Source organism: Primulina tabacum, chromosome 3, assembly GCF_025594145.1.
Source record: "Primulina tabacum isolate GXHZ01 chromosome 3, ASM2559414v2, whole genome shotgun sequence".
Taxonomy (NCBI): Eukaryota; Viridiplantae; Streptophyta; class Magnoliopsida; order Lamiales; family Gesneriaceae; genus Primulina; species Primulina tabacum.
Genome location: NC_134552.1, coordinates 12,681,995 through 12,693,562, shown reverse-complemented (window position 1 = coordinate 12,693,562; position 11,568 = coordinate 12,681,995). Strand labels below are relative to the sequence as shown.

At 34.1% G+C, this 11,568-nt stretch overlaps 1 protein-coding gene across 2 annotated transcripts; it reads right to left on the bottom strand.

Annotated features, from left to right (window-relative positions):
- Nucleotides 1-86: 86 nt before the first annotated feature.
- LOC142540470 (putative pectate lyase 18) lies at nucleotides 87-10,041 on the bottom strand. 2 transcript variants are annotated; one of them, XM_075646638.1, is made up of 5 exons: nucleotides 9,478-10,041; nucleotides 7,742-8,456; nucleotides 7,477-7,668; nucleotides 7,194-7,399; nucleotides 87-412 (listed from the first exon to the last, which is right to left on the bottom strand). In XM_075646638.1, exons 1-5 carry the CDS (start codon nucleotides 9,615-9,617, stop codon nucleotides 184-186), a joined length of 1,482 nt encoding a protein of 493 aa, XP_075502753.1. In that variant the 5' UTR covers nucleotides 9,618-10,041; the 3' UTR covers nucleotides 87-183. The 2 variants fall into 2 exon arrangements, with proteins under 2 accessions (XP_075502753.1, XP_075502754.1); XM_075646639.1 differs by having other exon boundaries at nucleotides 7,754-8,456; nucleotides 9,478-10,039.
- Between the last annotated feature and the right edge of the window lie 1,527 nt (nucleotides 10,042-11,568).

The window sequence follows — 11,568 nt, the reverse complement described above, 5'->3', positions numbered from 1 at the left end:
AAACACATCGTAACATGATCTGCATACAACTTTCGAACGCATGTAAAAGACATTGTTTATGAGTTATGATTGCAACTCAATTTGAATAAAATATAAGTGGGGCCTATGCCATAGATCAAATCTTGAAAAAATATTTATCGTTCCTTGTCTATTTTAAAATCTTGTCGATTTTTTCTTAAATATCTATAGTAATAACAAGAAGATAGAGTAATGAGGGTGAGTGGCACCGCCCATAGTAATCAAAATAATTAGAAGTGACAAAAACGTCGTGGTGGGTGGAGAAGAATGTGTAGGTGTGGTGCCGCTCCCGAATATCATTCCCAACCAGTCGCCATCTCCGGCGGACCCATTATCGCCACCTCCTCCGCCGGTTGTGGCCCCTCCGCCGTATGACATGCTAATGCCGTTGTCCCTGCGTTATGTGATAATGATGTAAAATGTCAGTTTCTTGGTTCTAAATGTGAATGATGCGAATTAAGGGTAAACCCTCCCTCACATGTTGAACCACTAGAAAACGTCTTCTATCTCTTTCAAAACGTAGAAGCACGCGACAAATGGGTAGACCTATGCTAGAAAGAAACATGTTTGGATCAACATTTGAAAGTCTTGGAAATTGTTTGTTTTTATCCTCCAACCTTCTTCAAATAGGAGATTTGAATAGAAATTTAGAAGAAGCCCCATTTTATCCAGCCTCTTCTATTTGAACCCCATTCATATAGTTGTTGAAAATAATATTTGAATGTTGAAAAAGTAATAGTTGAATATTTGAATGTTGAAAATAACAGTTGTAAAATTAGAAATTTGTGTGTGATGATTTAGGTAATGATGTATTTTATTTTTGGATTATTTGTAAATATTTCCTATAAATAGATCTCTCATTTGTGAAGAAATTCACAATTGAGTAGAGAGAAAAATATTATAAAGTGTGTAGTTTGGTAAATTTTGAGAGTTTGAGATTTTTACTTTTTACCATAAATTTTTACTTTTCACAACACGTTATCAGCACGAAGCTCTAAAAGTCCTCCATACTTTTCCAAGCTCCAAACAGAAGAAAAAGGTAACAAAAGTAATAATATTTATTTTACTGTTATTTATTTATTGTGTATATATTTAATATATAATATAATGTTATTATTAGAAATAATAAAAATAAATTTTTCAAAAACTTGTTATAAATCCTGGGAGGATGTTAAGACGACATCCCACACTCCCGGTAAGGGATACGACAAGTATAAAACCTATAAGATTTTTAAACAAAATAACTTATGACACATCATTATAATAATGTGATATGATATACATAATTATTTAAACATGACTAATATTATATACACCATATTATTACCATAAAATTATACAAATACATACATTTATTTTTTTTGTACACCAACGGTCATAAACGGTAACAAAACGGCTAGTTTTTGCCCTATAAATATGATCTCACAAACTCTTTCAATCACTCCAACTTTCTTCTATTCTCTAAAAATTATTCTTCATCAAATTTTTCGAAGAAAAAAGAAGATGACTTTGTCAATGTTATTTTTAATTATTTTGGTTATCATACTCACGAGCCTTTTATTTATCGGATAATATCCTCCTCGTGTGTTTTCTTTATTTTTACAAATGCTTGTAATTGTTGTTTATCCATTACTTTGTATTGCAATATTCATTAACTAATAAATGCATCGTAATTTTTTAGTACCACCATGTCAAATTTGACAAAGCTCGAATTTGTTGCGCTCGACATCACGGGAAAAAATTATATGCCATGGACTCTCGATGTAGAAATGCATATTGAGTCATTGGGTCTAAGCGAGACCATTAAAGAAAATGGTATATCTTCATCACAAGAAAAAGCAAAAGCTATAATATTTTTGCGTCGACATCTCGATGAGGGTTTAAAATGTGAATATCTCATCGAAAAAGATCATCATGGCTCTGTGGAAAGGATGGAAAGAAAGATTTGAACATATAAGGGAAGTTATACTTCCGACCGCCCGTGATGAATGGAATATGTTAAGATTCCAAGATTTTAAGAAAGTCAGTTATTATAATTCAGCGATGTATCGAATAATCTCGCAGCTAAAATTTTGTGGACATGAGGTTACAGAATCGGAAATGCTTGAAAAAACATTTTCCACGTTTCATGCATCAAATATAACTTTACAGCAACAATATAGAGTGCGTGGATTTGCGAGATATTCTGAACTCATCGCCTGTCTTCTTGTGGCGGAAAAGAACAATGAGCTATTAATGAGAAATCATCAGTCCCGACCCACTGGATCAACAGCATTTCCAGAAGTAAATGCTGTAAGTAAAAATGAATTTAAACCTGGAAACCAAAATCAAATTCAAAGACAAGGTTTTGGTCGAGGTCGAGGTCGAGGACATGGTCTTGGTCGTGGACGTGGAATTGGCCGTGGTCGTGGTCGAGGACCGTGGTTTTGAAAACAATAGAGATAATTATTTTTATAACTCATCTCAAAAGGGCGTCACGAACCACCCACAGAAAAGGTATCATGAGAACATGAGTGTTAATGAAAATCACTGGAAAAGATTTGAAAGTTCTTGTTTCAGATGCGGCACTCCAGGACATTGGTCTCGTATTTGTCGAGCCCCTGAGCACCTTTGCAAGCTCTATAATGAATCGATAAAGGGGAAAGAAAAAGAGACCAACTTCACTGAACGCAGTGACCGTTTGAGTGATTCAACTCATTTTGATGCTGCTGATTTTATGAATGATTTCTCTGGAAATGATCAATATGTTGGTGGGATAAAAATGAACAATATTGATGCTACTGATTTTCTCAATGATTTCTCTGAGAATGAACAATATAATGGTAGAATATAAATGTACAATAATTTATTTTTCATGTATTCATATAATAATGTTTTATTGTACAATTATGATATGTGTTATATTTACATATGTATTGTCAGTAATATTATTTCATTGCATATTTTTTTTGAAGTTCAAATATGGAAAATGCTATGAGCAAAGCTGAAGTTTGCATACCCGATAGTGGTACAACGCACACTATCCTCCGAGACAAAAGATATTTCTTGGAACTAAAACCAACAAAACCAACTGTGAATACAATATCAGGTCCTGTAGACTTGATTGAAGGATGTGGTAAAGCACAATTTTTGTTACCTAATGGTACAAAATTTTTGATCAATGATGCTTTATATTCACCACAATCGAAAAGAAATTTGTTGAGTTTTGATGATATATATTCCCATGGGTATGATACTCAAACAATGAATGAAGGGAATGAGAAATATATGTGTCTTATCACATATAAATCATGAAAGAAATATGTGATTGAAAAACTACCAATGTTCCCTACTGGATTGCATTATACACATGTAAGTCCCATTGAATCAAACATGGTAGTAGATAATTCTTCAATATTAACCAATTGGCATGATCGATTAGGACATCCTGGTTCAACAATGATGCGAAGAATTATAGAAAATACACATGGTCATCCACTGAAAGACCAGAAGATCTTTCAGAATAATAAGTTTCAATGTAAATCATGTTCTCTTGGAAAACTTATTATAATGCCATCACCAGTAAAATCCAAGCCGAATCACCCATGTTTCTTGAACGTATTCAGGGTGATATTTGTGGACCAATCCATCCATCATGTGGACCATTCAGATACTTTATGGTATTAATTGATGCCTCCAGCAGATGGTCACATGTATGTTTATTATCAACTCGAAATGTTGCATTTGCAAGATTACTTGCTCAAATAATAAAATTGAGGAATCAATTTCCCGATTATACAATCAAGAAAATTAGACTTGATAATGCTGGTGAATTTACTTCCCAAACTTTCAATGATTATTGTATGTCTATGGGAATCATTGTTGAGCATCATGTTGCTCATGTACATACACAGAATGGATTGGCTGAATCATTGATTAAACGTCTGCAAATGATTGCTAGACCAATGATAATGAAAACAAAGCTCCCTATTTCTATATGGGGACATGCAATTTTACACGCTGCTTCATTAATTCGCATCAGACCAAGTGCATATCATAAATACTCCCCATTGCAGCTTGCATTTGGTAAAGAACCAGACATTTCTCATCTGAGAATTTTTGGATGTATGGTGTATGTGCCTATTGCACCACCGCAACGAAAGAAAATGGGACCTCAAAGAAAGGTTGGAATTTATATCGGTTATGATAGTCCATCAATCATTCGATATATTGAACCTCAGACAGGCGACGTGTTCACAGCACGTTTTGCTGATTGTCATTTTAATGAGGAAATCTTCCCAATGTTAGGGGGAGAACAGAAACATACCGAAAAGGAAATTACATGGTATGTATCATCATTGTTACATCTGGATCCAAGAACAAAACAATGTGAAAAAGATGTACAGCAAATTGTGCACTTGCAAAGAATAGCAAATCAAATACCAGATGCATTTGCAGACACAAAAGGGGTAACTAAATCATATATACATGCTGCAAATGCCCCTGCTCGAATTGAAATTCCGAAGAAACAAATTGAAAATACTCATGATGTCATTAAACGCCTGAAGCGTGGAAGGCCGGTCGATTCCAAGGATAAAAATCCTTGAAAAAGAAAATTCATAGAGAAACACGATGATCACAAAATAAAGAATGATGTTCCTGAAGAAACACATGATGATCACAAAATAGAGAATGGTGTTCCTGAAGAAACACATGATGATGAAAATGTTCTGTCAGAACCACAAACTGACGAGAATCATGAAATCTCTATCAATTATATTAATACTGGAAAAATATGGAACCGAAAAGATATAGAAGAAATTGATGATATATTTTCTAATAATGTGGCAATCGACATCATAAATGATAATGAAGATTATGAACCAAAATCTTTTGGTGAATGTAAAAATCGGCAGGATTGGATAAAATGGAAAGAAGCCATCCAGGTTGAATTGGACTCGTTAAATAAACGTAATATTTTTGGACCTATAGTCCTTACACCTGAAGGTGTAAAACCTGTTGGATACAAATAGGTTTTTATTCGAAAGCGAAATGAGAAAAATGAAATAGTAAGATATAAAGCTCGATTTGTTGCACAAGGTTTTTCTCAAAGGCCTGGAATTGATTATGAAGAAACGTATTCTCCCGTGATGGATGCAATTACGTTTCGGTATTTGATTAGCTTGGCGGTATCTGAAAATTTAGAAATGCGTCTTATGGATGTTGTTACAGTTTACTTATATGGATCACTTGATAGTAATATATATATGAAAATCCCTGAAGGATTTAAGATGCCTGAAGCACAAAGTTCAAAACCCAGAGAATGTTATTCTGTGAAATTACAAAGATCGTTATATGGGTTAAAGCAATCCGGCCGAATGTGGTACAATCGGCTAAGTGATCACTTGATGAAAAAGGGATATGTAAATAATTCAATATGCCCTTGTGCTTTTATTAAGAAAACAACATCCGGATGCGTAATTATTGCTGTATATGTTGATTATTTAAACATCATTGGAACAAATAAGGAAATTCAAGAAGTTGTGTCATACGTGAAGGAAGAATTTGAAATGAAGGATCTTGGAAAAACCAAGTATTGTCTGGGTTTACAAATTGAACAAAAAGAATGTGGAATGTTTGTTCACCAGACAAATTATACAGAAAAGATCCTTAAACGTTTCAATATGGATAAATCAAATCCTTTAAGTACTCCAATGGTTGTTAGATCATTAAACATAGAAAATGATTCATTCCGTCTATGTGAAGATGATGAAGATATTCTTGGTCCAGAAGTACCATATCTAAGTGCTATCGGAGCCCTTATGTATCTTACAAATTGTACAAGGCCTGATATATCTTTTGCCGTAAATTTGTTGGCAAGATTTAGCACATATCCAACAAAGAGACACTGGAACGGAATTAAACATATATTCCGTTATCTACGAGGAACGACAGACTTGGGACTTTTGTATTCAAAATATGCTAATCCAAGTATAATTGGTTATGCCGATGCTGGATACTTATCTGATCCACACAAGACACGTTCCCAAACTGGATATGTATTTACTCGTGGAGGCACTGCAATTTCTTGGCGTTCACAGAAACAAACGCTCGTAACAACTTAATCAAATCATGCCGAGATTATTGCACTACATGAAGCAAGCCGTGAATGTGTGTGGTTAAAATCAATGACCCAACATATCCAAATCTCATGCGGATTATCATTCGACGAGAAGCCTGTGATACTATATGAAGATAATGCTGCATGTGTTGCTCAAATGAAAGAGGGATACATAAAAAGCGACAGAACTAAACATATTCCTCATAAGTTCTTCGCATTCACCAAAGAGCTAGAGAAGAATAAATGTATTGATGTTCGTCACATTCAATCAAGTGAAAACTCATCAGATCTCTTCACAAAGGCACTTCCTACGTCAATATTCAGAAAGCACATATATAATATTGGGATGCGCAATCTACGAAATTTGTGAAGAATTGTTCGTGTCAACATGAGGGGGAGCTTACGTGACTGCACTCTTTATCCCAATGGGTTTTTCCTAGTAAGGTTTTTAACGAGGTAGTACAAAAACACGTAATGAAGACATCATCGTATCATGATCATCATCACAAGGGGGAGTGTTGAAAATAATATTTGAATGTTGAAAAAGTAATAGTTGAATATTTGAATGTTGAAAATAAGAGTTGTAAAATTAGAAATTTGTGTGTGATGATGTAGGTAATGATGTATTTTATTTTGGATTATTTGTAAAGATTTTCTATAAATAGATCTATCATTTGTGAAGAAATTCACAATTGAGTAGAGAGAAAAATATTATAAAGTGTGTAGTTTGGTAAATTTTGAGAGTTTGAGATTTTTATTTTTTACCATAAATTTTTACTTCTCACAACAATAGTATTCTACTTGATATTCCACATGTATTGATCAAATTATTTTTATTAAGTCCAATGGGCCCAATAGGTAAGGGTCATCGTTTGGTGGGCCTTTACAAGTGAAGGGACTACATTTATCGTGACCCACCAAAAAAAAAAAACGCCTTATTTTAGTGGTGAAAGTGTTGTTCGTTTTCTTTTTGAATTGCATCACTTTGAATCTTGAGTATTTCTACAATTAAAAATATTATTTTGTCTGTCTGTGTGTTTGGGCACAGACAAGAGTTGAAATAATTTATATGTACCTGGGGCCGCCAAGAACACCGGCCCTCATAGTGAGTTGGTTGACGAAGTAGGCAGACCGAGGCTCGACGCTAGATGCCTTGGCATACTGGACGCTCCGGCTGGCACCGGATGGCACAAAATATGCCCCATTCACCAATACGTCCCCTTCTGTTCTCCAATTCCATTCACTCCATACATTCTCGTCCGTCTCCACACGTTTCGTCACCTACACGGTGAAACTTGCAATGATATACAAGACCATTATTTGGTCTAGCTAATTTGTTAATGCTAAGCAAAATTTACCTCCTTAGCATTAGGGTCGACCGGGGCAGTGTACCTATTGCCTTGACTATTGATGGTAGGATTAGCACTACCACCAATTGCATACATTTCCCATTGTGTAAAATCATTGTTCACAACGTGTATGTAACCTCGCCTACATCTTGGCATCCTTTGCACCAGCCCTTCTCCGAAATGATTAAACGCGATCGTTACCTATAACATGTCGAGGCGGATCAGAATACCAACTTAATTCACTCAAAATACACGTACAAACTATAAGATTAACCATTAGTCGTGCCTGCATTCCAGAGTCCGGCAAGTACCTATCGTCGTGTCCCAACAACATAACCTCGTCGTGGTGTGAGAAGTAGTTGTTAGAAATGGTGATGGCCGTGGACGCCATGATAGCGTCTATCAGTCCATCGGTGCAATGGGACAGGGCACAGTGGTCTATCCATATGTTTCTTGATGAGAAAATGGATATCCCGTCTCCATCGGATCGACCACGGTGACCTACATGCGTGGGACTGGACCGTATGTCGGTGTTTCCAGAGGGTTGGCAGTTGTAGACGTGTATGTTATGGATGATCACGTTACTTATGTGTTGCAACGTGATGCATCCGTTCCCGGTTATGCGGATGTCCGCCCCACGACCATCGATGGTTTTGTAGCTATTGACAATGAGTTCGTGCTTGAGCTTGATGATCATGCTGGATTGAAAAATGATCCATAGGGGCTCATCTTGGATGACCGCGTGACGGAGAGTTCCAGGGACAGGGTTCACTGTGTCATGATCAGAGGAATCGCTTACGAGATAATAGCGGCCGCCTTTTCCTCCTCGTGCCGCTTGGCCAAAGCCGATGGCGCAATCGGCTAAGTGTTGCCGGTTGGCTTCCCAATCGGGGTCGCAGAGCCAACAGTCATCGATGGGGTTTCCAGTCAGACATTGGGGTTGGTCTGTTAGTAGCATTTGCCTTCTTGATATTGAGTCGTTGAGTTTACTGTACAAATATCACAAGAATTGAGCCAGTGATTCAAGGACACTAAAATTTTATACACAATTTTCTAAAATATATACAATTTTTTTTTTTTAATCCAGGTGCATTATTACATCAGTCTCATGGATATATTCTTACATCCACGGACACCTCTGTCTGTGACTTTGGTGTCAATCAAACGGCAAAAAATGTAGACTCGAAAGAAACTTCAGAAAATTCAAAAAAAGGAGGAAAACTGAATATATATAAATTACTACATAAAAAGTGTAATTTAATTTGAAATGCAGCTCTCCAATTTAATCGCTTACAAATATTTTCTGAATGGATGAATCGGGAAATTAATTAGAGGCATCAGAAAATGGACCCTACGTGGTATTTTTCACATATTTTTCTACAAGAAGTGGATAAAATGAAAATGGAAACAGAATAATGCAAAAAAAGGAAAAAACATAGAAATGGGATCAGGCGTATTTTACACATTTAAAAAAAAAAAAACAAATGATTTTGCGATCTAAATGTCAAATTTGTCAGGCCACTGCTGGCTCCTATTCCATTTCTTGAAATGCCATTGAGTACCAAGAAATCAAGAAACAATGTTCAAAACTCGGTGTAAACTAATAAAAGAACACATGGTAGGGGAAGTTTTCAACAAAAGAATAGCTATGCAACATGAGATGTCTCCGCCACCACCAAGTAAAGAAAGAAAAAAAGAACCACACAACTCCGACGTTGTAATAAAAAAAAAAAGAAAAAAAAAGGGATGTCCCAATTTCCATGTCATAAATTTCCCAAATAAACAAAACAAGATAAGACATGTAAGCTAGCATTGTCTTGAAACTTGTAACGCTGCACACTCTGTCTTGAGATAATCCCAACTTCTCTGCCAAAGAGAGAAATACCCATACAATAAAATCCCCAAAATGGTCAGAAAAACAAGACAGAATCATGATCACTCTTGTTGCAAAATGCAAGATTACAACACCCCCAATGTGTGTATAACATGTAGGGTCAGAATTTTTTTTACCTCTGTACTTGTTGAACCACGGCCTCAGGGTTTGGGTGTTGATGTGGGATTGTGAGATTCAAGAAATCAGAAGCTGCAGTAGAAGAAGAAGAAATGCAAATGAAGAGGCGGACCAAAAGAATGCTAATTTGGGGAAGCATTCTTTGAAGAAAGAAGGACAATGGGGGGAAGAAGAGTATATGATGATGTGCTATTGTTAAAATTGTTAGTATCTGTTTCTGTGAAGGATACACTAAAGAAAGGAAGAGATTTCTTTCTTGACTATTGAACAGGGGATTTCGGATACCTAACCATTACAAGAAATTGTCTGTTATATAGAATAATCTTTGTGTTAATCTGGGATCGAGTTAAGTAAAATGGGATTGTGTTTTTGGTCTTATTTTTCTCACAAGTTTTTTGGGTTTTTTGCAAGATAAAAAAAGGGGAGGGACTCTGTTCAGATTTGGAGGGGTGGATGCTATGGCGACATGGGAGCGGTGTGTGTGTGTTTTGTGGGTTTTTGGTGTGAATATGTTCTGTTTCTGGCTGCGCTTTTTGTAACAGATTCCTATCTTGCTAACCACAGATAGATTCTTGTGTATTTCTGCAACTTTATATATGACATCGTTTCAAACTTTATATATACTAATGCACCGATGCACGCGTTACATATTTGTACAATATTGTTTATAATTAATTTGATTTATATTTAAATGATGAACAAAATATAATTATAAGAAACAGTGAAAGGACTACATTGTAATTTTGATATATGAATTAAAAAATAAATAGAAAAAAAAATACCGTAATTGAACTTATAACCTGATGCTTAAAAAACAAAAACTCTGTTCGCTAAACTACATGTTACTTACATTAAAGTTTTAACGCTTTATTATTATATATAATTATTAAAACATACTATTATACCAAAATTTAGTTAATCTAAAGATCTTAAACTTAATAATATATATAATATAGATATATATATATATATATATAATTTTTATATGTTTCGACATTAATTAATTCAACCATATGCAATTTCAATATGTACATGATTTATTGTATATATTAGACGTTAAATCTTTACGATATTTTCATATAAATATTCATTCAAATATAACAATTCAACAAATAAATTCCCAAATAATTGTTTTTTGAAGTAAAAATCTCATATATTTGTTTGAATCACGTTTAATAATTTTTTCAACCACACATTTTTTATATCACAAATTATCATACGTGGTTTTTTATTCCATTTTAAAAAAATAAATTTTTTTTAAAAAAACAAACATCATGCAGATAACCATTGCTTTCAAAAGCTAGACTACATTGCTGACTTGTTTGCCCAAGCTCTTTGGTCATTGAGAAAAATAAAATAAAGATAATTAATTTTTTAGACCACATAAATAATATTTATTTTAAATTTATTTATATAATTCGGACAAATAAATCCTAATACATTTGAATTTGTCTAAAAATTATATTTAAAAATATGAATTGTTAATGTCAGATTTTTCAAAAGCTTGCATCGTCACAAATAGGTCAACACAGCGTATTAATGTTGGGATCCAATTCAGACTTTTTGAATCAACGATCAATGCATGAAAGTGAGTGTGATCTTAATATAAATAATAATTCATATTATAGACCGCTTACCTCTCAATTATTATAATGTATAGTAGTGAACGACGTCCACACGATGCATGTATAAAATAATGATTATTACGTATATGAATTATGATCATGATCATTAATAAATCGAGTCGATTCATAAAATTTTATTATAATTTTTAATTATTATTTGGATAATGGTAACGAAGTTATATTAAATATATAATTTATAGAGATAATATGTGAATTTTTAAAGCATATTAAATATTATAGTTATGATAAAATTAAATGAAAAATATTACTTATTTAAATAAAGGTATTTTCGTACAAACTAATTTGTATCACAAAGTCGGATCATTAAGGGCCTTAACCTTTATATATATATATACACACACATATACACACAATTTCGATATGCTGAATACACACATCTTGCACACTTATGTGAGTACTATTGAAGTGACACTCACTTATTTGATATACAATTTTAAGAAGCGA